Source organism: Hyperolius riggenbachi, chromosome 1 (assembly GCF_040937935.1).
Source record: "Hyperolius riggenbachi isolate aHypRig1 chromosome 1, aHypRig1.pri, whole genome shotgun sequence".
NCBI lineage: Eukaryota > Metazoa > Chordata > Amphibia > Anura > Hyperoliidae > Hyperolius > Hyperolius riggenbachi.
The window spans coordinates 329507811-329522469 of NC_090646.1; the positions used below are offsets into that span (position 1 = coordinate 329507811).

At 42.3% G+C, this 14659-nt stretch overlaps 1 protein-coding gene across 2 annotated transcripts in view; it reads right to left on the minus strand.

Moving 5' to 3' along the window:
• GAK (cyclin G associated kinase) overlaps nt 1-14659 on the minus strand; it is a 254225-nt gene that overhangs the window by 100694 nt on the left and 138872 nt on the right. For both annotated transcript variants that reach the window (XM_068233894.1, XM_068233893.1), the window contains exon 14: nt 128-250. In XM_068233894.1, the coding sequence (XP_068089995.1) occupies nt 128-250 (123 nt within the window). The remainder of the gene's footprint in view (nt 1-127; nt 251-14659) is intronic.

A 14659-nucleotide genomic window follows, 5' to 3' on the forward strand; every position in this document is an offset into this window, starting at 1 on the left:
TGTATGTTGGCCAATCAGACTGTAACATTGTGATACTAAACAAGTCTTTCCACTGAAGGGGCTATTTAAAGGTCATAACAAACATGCAGTCCCTTTTGAGTAATTTACACAAGCTAAGTTTACTTACAAGGCAGTGTACAATGCAAACATTCTTCTGGTCCTGCTTTAGCCACAGATGCATATTTTTACAGATACTATACAGGTTCATGAGATTTGGTGCTCGTCTTCCAGACCAACCACATTCAGACACCTGTGTAAAGAGTACAGTACATTTAGGAATTTGATTACTCAGAATAACCTAGGCATCCGATTTGTCCAAATTATGAAACACAATTAAAGTGTGCCTGAGCAACTGCATCTCATGTATTATATAAAAATTGTCATGATATGTCACAGGAGATAGCTGCACAACCCAACACATTTGCCAAGCGCTTTTCTCCTACAACGCCCAAAACTTACTTGATAGCATCAGTTAGACTTACCGATAACAGTGTTTCTGTTCAGCAGCTGGGACACCCTCTGGAGGATTGGTCCCGCCCAATCCTGGGGAAACGAGAAGAAAAATATAAAAAGCTCCCGCCCTCCCTTCATCCCCAGTGCATATAAAGTAAAAGCCCGAACACCAGGAAAAAAAAAAGGAGGAGCGAAGCACCTCCAAGTGACCCACTACTTAACCAGAGATAGGTACAAGGAAATGCAACAGAATAGGGTAGGGTAATAGACGGTGTCCCAGCTGCTGAACAGAAACACTGTTACCGGTAAGTCTAACTGGTGCTTTCTCTCATTCATCAGCTGGGACACCCTCTGGAGGGATACACAAGTAAATACCCACCTAGGGAGGGACTACAGCCTGGAGCACTTTCCTGCCAAAAGACAAATCCTGCTGAGAAAGAACGTCCACTCTGTAATGCTTGACGAAAGTGGAAAAACTCGCCCAAGTCGGCGCTTGACATATCTGCTGGACCGTAGCGTCCGCTCTCTCCGCCCATGACGTCGACATTGATCGGGTAAGAGTGTGCACTTATGCTAGATGGTGGAGTGGAGTCTGAATTCTTATAAGCTAGAGAAATAGCCTCACAAATCCACCTAGCAATAGTCTGTTTTGAAGCTTGTTGCCCCTTATTCTTCCCCATAAACAAAACAAAAAAATGAGAAGATTTCCTAAAATTTCTAGTTCTAGACAAATAGGATAGAAGAGCCCTCCTGACGTCTAAACAATGAAACTCTTGTTCTTTAGCACAAGAAGGATTATCACAAAACGAGGGGAGGACAATATTTTGTGATCTGTGAAAATCAGTAGACACCTTTGGTAAGTAATTAGGATCAAGACGTAAAACGATTTTATCTGGAAAAATAGTCAAAAAAGGGTCCTTTACTGATAAGGCTTGGAGATAACCCAACCTCCTGGCTGAAGTAATGGCGACTAAAAAAGCTACTTTGAGAGTCAAAAATTTTAAATTAATTTCCTCAATTGGTTCGAAAGGAGTCTTTCCGGGAACATTCAGAACTAGCGATAAATCCCATTGAGGAACGACATTTTGTTTAAGAGGAGTAGACCTCTGAACTGCCCGAAAAAAATCCTTGATTAATTTTTCCTGTGCTAAGGGTCTGTCTATCAGAATCGATAAGGCTGAACACTGTACTTTCAAAGTACTTAACGCCAAATTCTTTTCAAGGCCTTCTTGAAAAACTTCCTTCCAAACTTTCCTGTAAATTTTGTGCGTGACTGGTTTTCTGCACTTCAATAAAGTATCAATAACCTTGTCAGAAACTCCCTTCCTCCTTAAAATCAACCTCTCAGGATCCAAGCTGCCAGGTTGAACAACTCTGGCTTGGGATGAAATAGCGGCCCCCGACGTAGAAGGTCTGGCCTGATCGGATGATTCAAAGAAGGCTGCATTGACAAACGTAGTAGAGTGGAAATCCAAACTCTCTTGGGCCACACTGGGGCTATGAGTATCAGATTTACTTTTTCTCTCTCTGAACTTTGTCTAAGACACGAGGAATCAATTTGAGTGGCGGATACGTGTACCCTAAATTGAACGTCCATGGGATCGATAGTGCATCCAACCCCAGAGAACTCGCATTGTTGTGAAGAGACCAAAATTGAGGAATCTTGGCATTTACTGGAGAGGCAAAAAGGTCGATCTCTGTGAACCCCAATTTTTCTGTGACCTAGAGAAAAATCTCCTGGTTCAATTACCACTCGGAATGGTCGAGCTCGTGATGGCTCAAAAAGTCCGCTTCGAGATTGAGAGAACCCTTTACGTGAACGGCTTCTATCGACAAAAGATTGGCTTCTGCCCAAAGAAAAATCTCCGTCGCTAGAAGACACAGATTCAGAGATCTGGTTCCTCTTTGTTTGTTTTGATACGCTATCGTGGAAATGTTCGAAAAAACGAGAACATGATTGTGTCGAATCATGTCCTGAAAAGCCAAAAGAGCTTCTTTCACAGCTGAGAGTTCTCTGAAGTTGGAAGATTTCCTGGCAATCACTTTGGACCACCTCCCTTGGGAATGTTGTCCCATAGCCGTGGCCTTCCAACCCCAGGCGCTGGCGTCCGTGTAAATTCTTACAGGGGATTCCTGTCTCCAGACCCTGTCCTGCGTTAGATTTTTTTCCACCAGTGAATCTTCACTTGAGCTGGTATGTGTACCTGTAAGTCCAAAGACTCCTGGGTCTTGTCCCACACTTTCAATAACCAATTTTGAAGCGTATATACTCGCATATAAGCCGACCCGCATATAAGCCGACCCCCCAACTTTTCCCTGAAAAAACAGGGAAAAATGATTGACCCCCATATAAGCCGGGGGTAGGAAATGCTGGATTGGTGCAGCCCCCCAGTGTGTCCCAATATAGCTAGTATAGTGCCCAGTATAGGTAGGTAGTGTCCAGTATAGCTAGTATAGTGCCCAGTATAGCTAGTAAAGTGCCCAGTATAGCCAGTATAGTGCCCAGTATGGGTAGGTAGTGCCTCAGTTTAGCCAGTATAGTGCCCAGTTTAGCTAGTATAGTGCCCAGTTTAGCCAGTATAGTGCCCAGTTTAGCCAGTATAGTGCCCAGTTTAGCCAGTATAGTGCCCAGTTTAGCCAGTATAGTGCCCAGTTTAGCTAGTATAGTGCCCGAGTATGGCTAGTAAAGTGCCCAGTTTAGCCAGTATAGTGCCCAGTTTAGCCAGTATAGTGCCCAGTTTAGCCAGTATAGTGCCCAGTTTAGCTAGTATAGTACCCAAGTGTGGCTAGTATAGTGCCCAGTTTAGCCAGTATAGTGCCTAGTTTAGCCAGTATAGTGCCCAGTTTAGCCAGTATAGTACCCAAGTATAGCTAGTAAAGTGCCCAGTTTAGCCAGTATAGTGCCCAGTTTAGCCAGTATAGTGCCCAGTTTAGCCAGTATAGTGCCCAGCATAGGTGGGTAGTGCTCCCCCCCGCTCCCCCCGCGGCCGCCGCTGCTACTATTACCTTGTTAGACAGCGGCCGCTTCCTAATCCGCGTTCCTCTTCTTCCTCAGAGTGCATCACAGCAGCGCGCCCGGCGCTGCTGCTGTGACGATGCAGGGGGCAGGAAAGAGCGCGGCTCCCTATAGCGGCGATCTGTATCGCCGTTACCAAGGGAACCGCTCTTTCCTGCCCCCTGCATCGTCACAGCAGCAGCGCCGGGCGCGCTGCTGTGATGCACTCTGAGGAAGAAGAGGAACGCGGATTAGGAAGCGGCCGCTGTCTAACAAGGTAATAGCAGCAGCGGCCGCGGGGGGAGCGGGGAGGGGGGGGAGGGGGGGGAGCGGGGCGCGGACCACCCGACCACCCACCACTAGACCACCAGGGAAGACTCGCATACAAGCCGACCCCCCAACTTTTGACCCCCTTTTTGGGGGTCAAAAATTCGGCTTGTATGCGAGTATATACGGTACTCGGGAGTGAAAATGCGCCCAGGTTACTGCTAGAATGGAAGCTGTCATGAGACCTAAAACTTTCAACCCTTCTCTTATTGATACCTCCTGGAGCAAAAGTAGGTCTCTGACCTCCCTCTGTAATCTTTCCACTTTCCCTGAAGTCAGAAAGACTTTCTCCTGCATGGAATCGATCACATACCTCAAAAATACAATTGTCTGTGTGGGCACCAGGTTTGATTTTGGGTAATTTATGATCCAGCCCATCCGAGAAAGAGTCTGTATGACAAGGTCCCTGTGGACTCTGAAGTCCTGCTCTATCTTTGCAAAAATAAGTAAATCGTCCAGATAGGTAACAATGCTTATTCCCTGACTTCTCAACACTTTCATTATTTCTGCCAGCACCTTCGTAAAAATACGTGGAGCGGATGCAATCCCGAAGGGAAGGGCCTGAAACTGGTAATGACACGTTTGAAACTTCATTCGAATCGCAAATCTTAGAAATTTTTGATGAGATTTGGCAATTGGAATGTGGAGGTATGCTCCTTGTAAATCTATTGACATAAAATATTCCTACCCCTGAAGGGCCCTGACTGAAAAAACAGGTTTTCCAGCCTGAAATTTTTGTAAACTAAAAAAGGATTCAGCGACTTCAAATTTAGAATGAATCTGAATTCCCCGTTGGTTTTGGTCACCAAATAAATGTGGGAGTAGTAACCTTGAAAATGCCGTGCTTGAGGTACTGGAATGATCACATTCTTTGAAATCAATTTTTGTATCTCTGTAAGAAGACCCTGAGCCTTGCTCGGATGCCTTGGAAACTTGTTCACAAAAACTCTGGGGGGGAGGAGGAACAAAAAATTGTGGACAATACCCGTCCTTTATAATTCTTAAAATAAAAGGATCTGGATTGAGCTTTTCCCACTGGAATTAAAAGTAAAGAAGTCCCCCCCCCCCCCACACACTGGCAAATCGTCATTTGTTTCCCTTAGGATCGATAGGTTTTGCAAGGGCAAAACCTCCATGGCCTTTGCCGGTTGGAAAGGACCATTTTTTCTGTTGAGTTGACTGTTTGGCCTGTTCCTGAGAAGGTTTTTTGAACAAACCCGGCTTATTAGATTTAAACGTTTTACGTTTATTAGGGAATTGCTTCCCCCTCTCTGCGGACCTAGAGAGAACATTATCCAATTCTTTCCCAAACAATAAACTACCCTCAAAAGGGACTCCACATAGTTTATTTTTGGAAGTTAAATCTCCATCCCAAGTTTTGAGCCAGAGTTAACCAAAGCAGTAGTACGTGCAAACTATTTCCACTGCTGCGTCTGCTAAAAAAGCAACTGACTTCAATACCACAGGTAAAGATTTAACATACGTACTCCGGTCAGAACCTGTTTCACAAGAGTAATCAAATTATCCATCCAAACTCGTAAATTACGAGAAATGCAAGTGGCAGCTACACCTGGTAGAAAGGCAAATGAAGCAGATTACCAAGCTTTCTTTAATAAAAGATCTATTTTCTTATCGATTGCATCTTTCAAAACACCTGCATCTTCAAAAGAAAGATCAGCATTTTTAGAGTATTTGGACAAGGCCGCATCTAATTTAGGGCATTTAGTAAATTGATCAATGTCAGTGGAAGCAAATGGAAATTTCCTTTTAGCAGATTTAGGAATAAATAATTTACGTTCAGGTTCCTGCCACTGAGATTTAATAATGTCCTTGATAGATTGATGAAATGGAAAAACTCTACCAGATTGCTGAGCCAAATCCGAATACACTTGATCCTGTGCAGAGAGTTCCTTCTGAATTTCAGGAATCTACTCAGTGGAATAAACTGCTTTTAACAACTCATTTGTTTCATCGGTATTAAATAAGAATCTGGTAGCCTTTTTTAAATCATTATCTAATTCATCCTCAGAAGGGGCGTTTTCCCCCTCTTCCATATCACAAGCAGTAAAGTGTTGTACCGTGTTAGCCATGAGTAAAAGCAAGAAGTTTTGAATCAGGATGATACCATTTATTGGCTAACTTAGAGATGGATAAACAGTGAGCTTTCGACTTATAAAAAGCCTTCGTCGGACTGGTTCCTGACCAAAACTGAAAAACACAGCTTCCATATCAAAAACCTCTTCTCTGACTTCTAATTCCTCCTCCTCTTCGCCCTCTTCCCCCAGTAAATCAGAATCTAACGGAACCTGGGGTAACTCAACCTGAACAGTATCAGTGACAGTGACAGGAGGATTAATAGCAGAATCAATTGGAGCTGAAGAAGGACCTGCAGCTGAAATGTCAGAAGGATTAGATAAAAGAGATTCTTTAAACTTCCCAAGAGTCATTTATATCCCTCTTCACAGACCTCATTATATTCTTAAAAATAGAGGAAGACTGAAGTAATAACAGCATCAATACATGACTGACAAAGAGCTTTAGAATAGCTAGAAGAAAGTTTTGTCAAACATTGACAACATTTTTTAGATCTAGATCTGCTACTAGAGGATGAAGACCCAGACTCCACTCTAGCCTGTGTAAAAAACAAGACAAGAAAAATACACATCCCAGTTAGATTTAAATACACACAATGAAACTGGGAGCATATCTGGGAGAAAGAATCTCCCACTCACCACACCATCTGTCTGCGCCTGAGCCCTGGGAGTGGATCCTGCAGCACTCGATGAGGCAGTGGGAACAGCAGGGGCTGTGGCGGCGGCAGCAGCGCTAGTACTGCTCCTCCATTCTTGCCGCCGCACGCATGCCCAGCCACTGTTTAAATGGAAGTACGCTCTCGGAACTTCCGGTCCGCCTCCGTCTGACATCACAGGAAGTGACCTATGCGCTCCACCATGAAAAGTGCAGAAACCGGCTTGCACAGGAGGAAGGTTGAAAAGCCCAGTTCCAACCGTGGGCGTTCAGCAGTAATGGCGGCAGCACGCACCTCCGACCAGGGACCTCGAACTCCTTGCCCCTCAATAAGGTACTACCGCCGGCTAACACTCACCCTCCAGTGAGGTAAAAAAATAAACTGGGAGCTGAAAATCTCCATGTGTTTCTGGGCGGAAACACAAATGAACTGGGGATGAAGGGAGGGCGGGAGCTTTTTATACTTTTCTTCTTGTGTTTCCCCAGGATTGGGCGGGACCAATCTTCCAGAGGGTGTCCCAGCTGATGAATGAGAGAAAAATACATACTGCAATTGTGGTCTGGGATGTGCTAAAGGGCAAAAAGTTATGTGACCATAAATGCCAGATTAACCAGTTCAGTTTTCATTTAAAGGGACTCCGAGCTCACGAAAAAAAGAAAAGTTGTACTCACCAGGGGCTTTCTCCAGCCCAGTGCTGGTCGGGAGGTCCCACGCCGGCGTCCTGGCTCCTCTCCTTCTCCCCGCTCCGGTATAGCTGACAGGCCGCAGCCCGGGCGACACTCGGTGGAGTGTCGGGCTGCAGCTTCCGCGTATGACGCGGATTACGTCACACGCCGGCCGCCTCGCGTCATCACGGCGGCCGGCGTGAAAGTACTGCGCATGCGCGCCAGCACTGGGCTGGAGAAAGCCCCTGGTGAGTACAACTTTTCTTTTTTTCGTGAGCTCGGAGTCCCTTTAAACGCTTCTAGGGTTAGAGCTGTTTTGATTGGGTGTGGCAAGGCATTTTTTTAAAGGATAGGGGCAGCATGAAAGAAAGCTTTGGCTCCAAAGTTTTGAGTTAGACTCAAGTGGTCAAGTTATTAGATCCGGTTGATCTGAAGTTGTAGGAAGTGTGACATTGTTGCAACAAATTCTTCAGATATCCAGGGCCTAGGTTGGGTAGAGATCCGAATGTTAGTGTGCCAATTTTGAAGAGGATTCTCCATTTTATGGGTAACTGTTAGAGTGAGCAGAGAGTCTGTGATATGTGGAAATGGCACAGTTGGCTTGCTAAATGCCTTGCAGGAGCATTCTGAACTAGCTGCACTAAAGATGAAGCTACATAAAAGGCGAGCGCTGTAATAACAGAGCAGGAGATTTTGGCACTGAGCTGAAGTTGCTCTTAAAACACTATAATTCTGCCTCCAGTAGCTGGAAGCCAAATTATATCATCTCCCACTATCCACGTGGACGGGGAATAATATTTATGCCTCCGGGAACTTGTGCAGTAGGAGGATGAGCCATATACTGGCTATGTCCTGCGCCCAAGTCTCCCGGCGGCCAATTCATATGTATGCTATAAAAGGGCTTCTTAAATTCTGTTACAGTATGGTAAAGGGAATCCAGGTAAATTATTTGACCGAACAGCAGCTGTAACCCTCCATCCTACCGACTGGGATTCAACTGGACCCCAAGCAGAAGTTTGATGGCATTATAAAAACACCTGAAGTTATTAACAGCCGCCATTTTAGGAATTTGTTGCCTCAGCAACGATAAGTCCAAATCAATTTTTTTTTTTCCAAAAAAAATCCAATTCAAGGTATCAGAGCAATTTTGGGTACCTGGAGTATGAGGTTTATAAACTGAGGAGTCTGATAATTTTTGTACCAAATCCACAGCCCTGGTAAGTATTTGACTAAGGAGTCAGTCATTTTGGGTACTTTGAGTCAGAGTTGGTGGTTTCATAAACTGAGGAGATGGATGATTTTTGTATCAACTCCACAGCCTGGTGCCAACCACAGCTATTTTGTTGCTGGGGTCCAAATATTTGGCATTTTATTTCATGAGAAAATGTATAACTACTACGTTTTTCAACATTTTTATGTGATGATGTCAAACTAAGGGAGATGTGCTAGATATAATTTGTGAGGACAACAATGACTCAGATTTGGAAGATTCCGACAACTCTAGTGTTGACAATGATCACATCTCAGAACAGTGATCATAGGGACACAGAATCCGGTCAACCAACCATTGGGAGTCAAATCAGTGATATTCCTGTATCAAAGGAAAGTCCTTTACAGATAAGTGGTACACGTGGATGTGGCCGAAGACAGACAAGGATGCAGCAGAAGACATGGAATGGATCGAGGTGAGCCCAGTCTTGGTTTTTTCAACGCACAAGAACATACACAAGACGTGCTATTTGGAAGAAATGGTACAGTCTGGAAGAAAGATGTATCAAAGATGGGCAGACGCAGGGGCAAGGACATTTTCAGACAGTAGCCTGGAATAACAAGTGCAGTCACCTGTTCATCAGTTGAAGAGGCTTTTATGTTCTCTACTCCAGAAATGTTCAAACTTCAATTGGTTTTCTCAATAATAAATATGTTTCTCGCATGCTATGCTGTTCAGTGATGATTACTTTCATTAGCAATCAAAGAAACTGCATTCAGACCTCAGTTGGTAAACTGAAAAGGACTAAAAGCAATCCAAATAATCCTGAAACATTTATTAGTAGTAAGACATGCTAAGCAGCATTCTTTAAAGCGGAACTGAAATCTAAAAAAAAAAAAGTTTCCCTTACCTGGTGCTTCTGCCAGCCCCCTTGCAGCCTACCTGTTCCCACGCAGCCACCCACAGATGCTCCGTTCCCACCCCGCGGCTCACTTTCACTTAGCGCAGTTCGAGTGGCCCTGGCCACGCGCATCCTCATTCATGCTCCCGTAGCCAATGCAGTGGAGGACTCCATCTGTCTATGACCACAGAATAGGATTACACTGTGGTCATAGAGAGATGGACATGGTCAGCAACAATAATCAGATAGGCTGCGACTCTAATACACTGCTCAGTTGGTACTAAGGAGCAAAAAGAATGTGAATAAAATGACCCAATTCACAGCCTACCTGAGTATTGTTGCTGACCATGTCCGTCTCTTTATGACCACAGTGTAATCATATTCTGATGGCTACTTCCAGCAGGGTAATGTACCATGGGCCTGATACACAAGTCAGTGGTAAATTTGCTGTACACAGGCAACGCATAGCAATTTTACTGTTCCTAACGCTAGAGCAGCAGCACTTGTTACACTATTACATCACTATTACATCACCAATAACCTGAAATGTTAACAAAAGGCTGTATGGATTCATGCTTTCATGTTGTTAATGCCGAATCATGATCCTATGAATGTTGCAGCTGAAAATCGAGTCATAAGCACGGTGGCGTAGTGGTTAGCTCTCTCGCCTTGCAGCGCTGAGTCCCTGGTTCGAATCCCAACCAGGGCACTATCTGCAAAGAGTTTGTATGTTCTCTCCGTGTCTGCGTGGGTTTCCTCCGGGCACTCCGGTTTCCTCCCACATTCCAAAAACATACAGATAAGTTAATTGGCTCCCCTAAAAAATTGGCCCTAGACTACAGTACTTACACTACATAATATAGACATATGGCAATGGTAGGGATTAGATTGTGAGCTCCTTGAGGGACAGTTAGTGTCAATATATATATATATATATATATATATATATATATATATATATATATATATATATATATATATATATATATATACACACACACACACACACACACACACACACACACACACACACTGTACAGCGCTGCGTAATATGTCGGCGCTATATAAATACTAAATAATAATAATAATAAGACCAGGGAACATTTTTCTTATGTTGTATTGTCCAATTTTAGTGAGCATGTGCAAACTGTAGCATCAGCTTCCAGTTCTTAGCTGACAGGAGTAGGAGTGGTCTTCTGCTGCTATAGCGGATTTACTTCCAGGTTCAATATGTATGTATAGGGGTTTTCTATGCTGCATGTAGCTTTCCCTCTCCTTCATTCTGTAGTACACATGGCCATCTTGGATGGTCTGGTCATAATTGGCAAATTTCTTGGTAACAGATTTCTGCTCTGTGGGGTCATGTTTGGTCATTATGCCTAGTCTGCTGAATTGCCTGACTTGATCCCTGCAGATCAGTCCTGGTTCTCTCGCTCTCTGTCTTCAGATATGAAGGGTTATGGGATTAACTTCTACAGCCACCGACAACCAAACCAATTTTTTTAAGCTTTAGATTCTTTATCACAATCCGATTACTGAGGATTTTGGCACATTGTCTTATGAACAGTAACTAGCACGAACTACTATTTCAGATTCAGAGGTTAAAGGCTCATTAACCATTTTATGAAAATGTTAACACATGTAAAATTGTACAGGTTTTTTGCCACTTCCTTCAGAAAGCTGGAGCCACTTAGAGGTTGTTTTTTCTTAGAATAGTGATATAAAAATGTCAAGGTCTTACCTGAACTGGATTCTGAGTTTGAGCTTAGGTATATTCAAAATCTTATTAGATGTGTGTGAAAATGCCAATATTGACAGTTCAGCATACAAGCGTATTAGTGAATAAACCACTGCTGATGGAAGAAACGTCCAGGGATCAAATATGGAAGCTGTTGATGATCTCCAGAGGAGTCCTTGACTGGACTGGGGATATTAGTATATTAGATGCTACTTGCATCCAATAGGTAAGTAACAAACCTTTATTGGACAAAAAATAAAAAGGATTAAATGCGTGCAGTGGACTGACGCATTTCCAATGGATTGCCCTTTTGTATTTTTAAACAAAAGTATGTTTATTTAGCTGAAAATGTCACAGCATACAAAATTAAAGATCACTGCATACCATGATTAGTGTCCATATAATGAGCAGGTACCCAAATTCATTGCATAACGTATTACAGTGTAGCAGATTGCACTGCTACAGCTACAAGTGCAGGGCACCTTCAAGAGAGACTTTAGCCTAAACAAACATACTGTCATTGAGTTACATTAGTTATGTTAATTAAAATAGATAGGTAATATAATCTCTTACCCACCCCGTTTTAAAAGAACAGGCAAACGTTTGATTTCATGAAGGCAGCCATCTTTTTGGTTGAAAGGAGGTGACAGGGAGCATGAGACACAGTTCCAACTGTCCTGTGTGCTGCAACGTGAACAACAACATAGGAAATCCCATCATACTTTGCACAGCATCAGGGAAAAAAAGCCTGTGCAGTTTTCTTTGATGGGTGGAGCTTAGCTAAAAATGATGCTTTGGTAAGAAAAACAAAGTTCTGATGCTGTGAAACTGTTAAAGAAACACCAGGCCTTTTCAGTTCTGCTGAGTAGATTTTTAGTCCGGAGGTTCACTTTAAGTACGCTCCCTCCATCTATCCGAAATCATATAAAATTGAGGGATACATCTCCTATGAGTATATATGAGTTTATTTATAAGGAAGGTTAACATCCAGCCGCTTGATCCATCTAGAGAGCATGGGTGGATCTGGAGAGAGCCAACCCAGCGCAATTTCCTGTCTGGCCTCAGAGTGCAAAAACGTCTTAGTACTGGAGTGCATTCCCTCCTCTGTGGTAATACATAGAACACATATAATAGGGTCTAGTGCTACTGGACTGCCCATTTTATCACGAAGAAAGCCTACTACCTGTGTCCAAAAAGCAGCCACTGAAAGGCATTGCCATATCAAAGGATAAAAAAAGAGGGGACATGCACTCCGCACTTGGGACAACCCCTACTTGCGCCGATCACCCTTGTTTCACCATTGGAATGTAGTGGGATGTGGGTGTCAAAAACACCCTCTAGTGAAAAGATACAGGAGACAAAAGTGGGAGCCCAATAGTGTAGTATGTCAAAAACAATTGAACGTAATAAAAGTAAGACACTACTCACAAAGGTGGGTTGCAGAGGGGCAACCGACCACAGGAAGCAGGTGGAGACAACAAACCCGACTCCACTCGGGGTGGTCCCTAGGGACCTGGATGCGGTCGCTCTCCTTGGTAAAAGAAAGGGGGACAGATATCCGCCGTGGTCGAAGCCACGTGTGGTCTGTACCCACCCCTCAGACGGGTGAGGTAAGGGGGTATGATTGCACAATAAGGGTATAAGAGGCGCCCTGGTGTAATAAAAGCATCTAAAAACAGTTTAAAAACGGGAAATAAATTTGAGGTAGCTTACCTCAGTGACGAAAAAATCTTTGTATTTTACAAAGGTTTTTATTAGTAGCACAGGCAACGCGTTTCGCGGGTCAGAGCCCGCTTCCTCAGGCCAATAACAGTGCCTACATCAGTAAAAAGAGGCTCCTTAGCATACCAGAATATTACAATATACATATATACATATACATATATACAACATAACGTTATTATCACATGAATTGCATATTTACATACTTTCATATCCACTTGTGCACACCTACAATGGTGGTCCATATATATATTATTAATTGGGAGTATTGACAACTGATACAGTTATTAGTGTTCAGGAGGTGTGCATAAATAAAAATGCAATATATATATATATATATATATATATATATATATATATATATATATATATATATATATATATATATATATATATATAATACTGCTGCAAATGCTGCAAATCTATGCATCTAGAAACCATTATAAAAAATGAACAAGTAGTGAATAAATAATAGAATTGGGAGTATTGACAACTGATACAGTTATTAGTGTTCAGGAGGCGTGCATAAATAGAAATGCAAAAAAAAAAATATTAAATAAATAATAATAATAATAATAATAATAATACTGCTGCAAATGCTGCAAATGTATGCATCTAGAAACCATTATAAAAAATGAACAAGTAATGAATAAATAATAGAATTGCTGCAAATCAATGTATATAAAAATCCTAAGGGAATGACATTGTCATTGAAAATAAAATTGCTGCAAGTTTATATGTATAAAAATCTAGGGGGATTCATAGGAATTGTAATAAAATTATTTACATACATGAATCAATTGGTGATAAAAAATGTGGTACTAAGAAGACTTGGCCAGCTCTATATAGAGAGGGAAGTTAGGGAGAAAGGAACACACAGCAGACAGTGCTATAGACTCTATGGTCTGCGCTTATCTGCAAATTAAAAAGAGCTGGTCACAAAGTAAGTTACAAAAACACATAATGTGCATCATCTGAATGTCCAGCAGCAGGGGGAGCGCTTGTAGGCAGACAGTAATAAAGAGCAGGTTAAGATTTACTTACCAAACTAAATGACAGATTCAGCAAAGGGAGCCTCTAGTGGGAGGCATCTCTCACTGGGCTAAATAGATTATGAATGTAATTAGCAGCTACAGGATTGCACACTCGCCGAGGTTGAGGAGGGGTGTGGCTTGTTTGTGATGTCATCACGCAAGCCACTCCTACCGGAAGTTTAGGCGGCGCCATTTTGGAAGAGGTAGCCTCATAGGCTTCCAATGTATTTGCCAGTCCTATGTTTTCAATGGACTGACTTTCAAGAAGTGCTAGGTAATGTATTTTTATCACCACTAGATGGCAGCATAGGATTAGAAATAGAATGGATTTAGAGAAATGCTAGGTAATGTATTTTTATCACCACTGGATGGCAGCATAGGATTAGAAATATAATTTTTTCATGAATGGATTAGAGTTAGTCGTGGTTGCTACAGAAATTAGAAGATTGATGTTGGAGTATATAAAAATATTTATTTCTACCATGTTGTTCTGTAAATAAGGGGTGATAAGAGTATTTTTATATGAGGAATATTATAGGAGGAAAATTAAAGGAGATCAGTATTTGGATGGTAAATAGTTGTTATATTAACTTTAATGGGGTGATGGTGACAGTGTGGTCTCTAATGAATAGGGATGTGTTGTAAATGGGGACATATAAATGATAATTTGTATGCGGTTGTAAATGCACATTACTCATGATTGCATGGTGTGAGGGAAATCGTGAGAAGTGTGGGGTAAGGTTGTGGCAATAGCAAGGATAGAGATATCCTTGCTATTGCCATTTTCATTTTTTATAATGGTTTCTAGATGCATACATTTGCAGCAGTATTATTATTATATATATTTTTTTTTTTGCATTTTTAT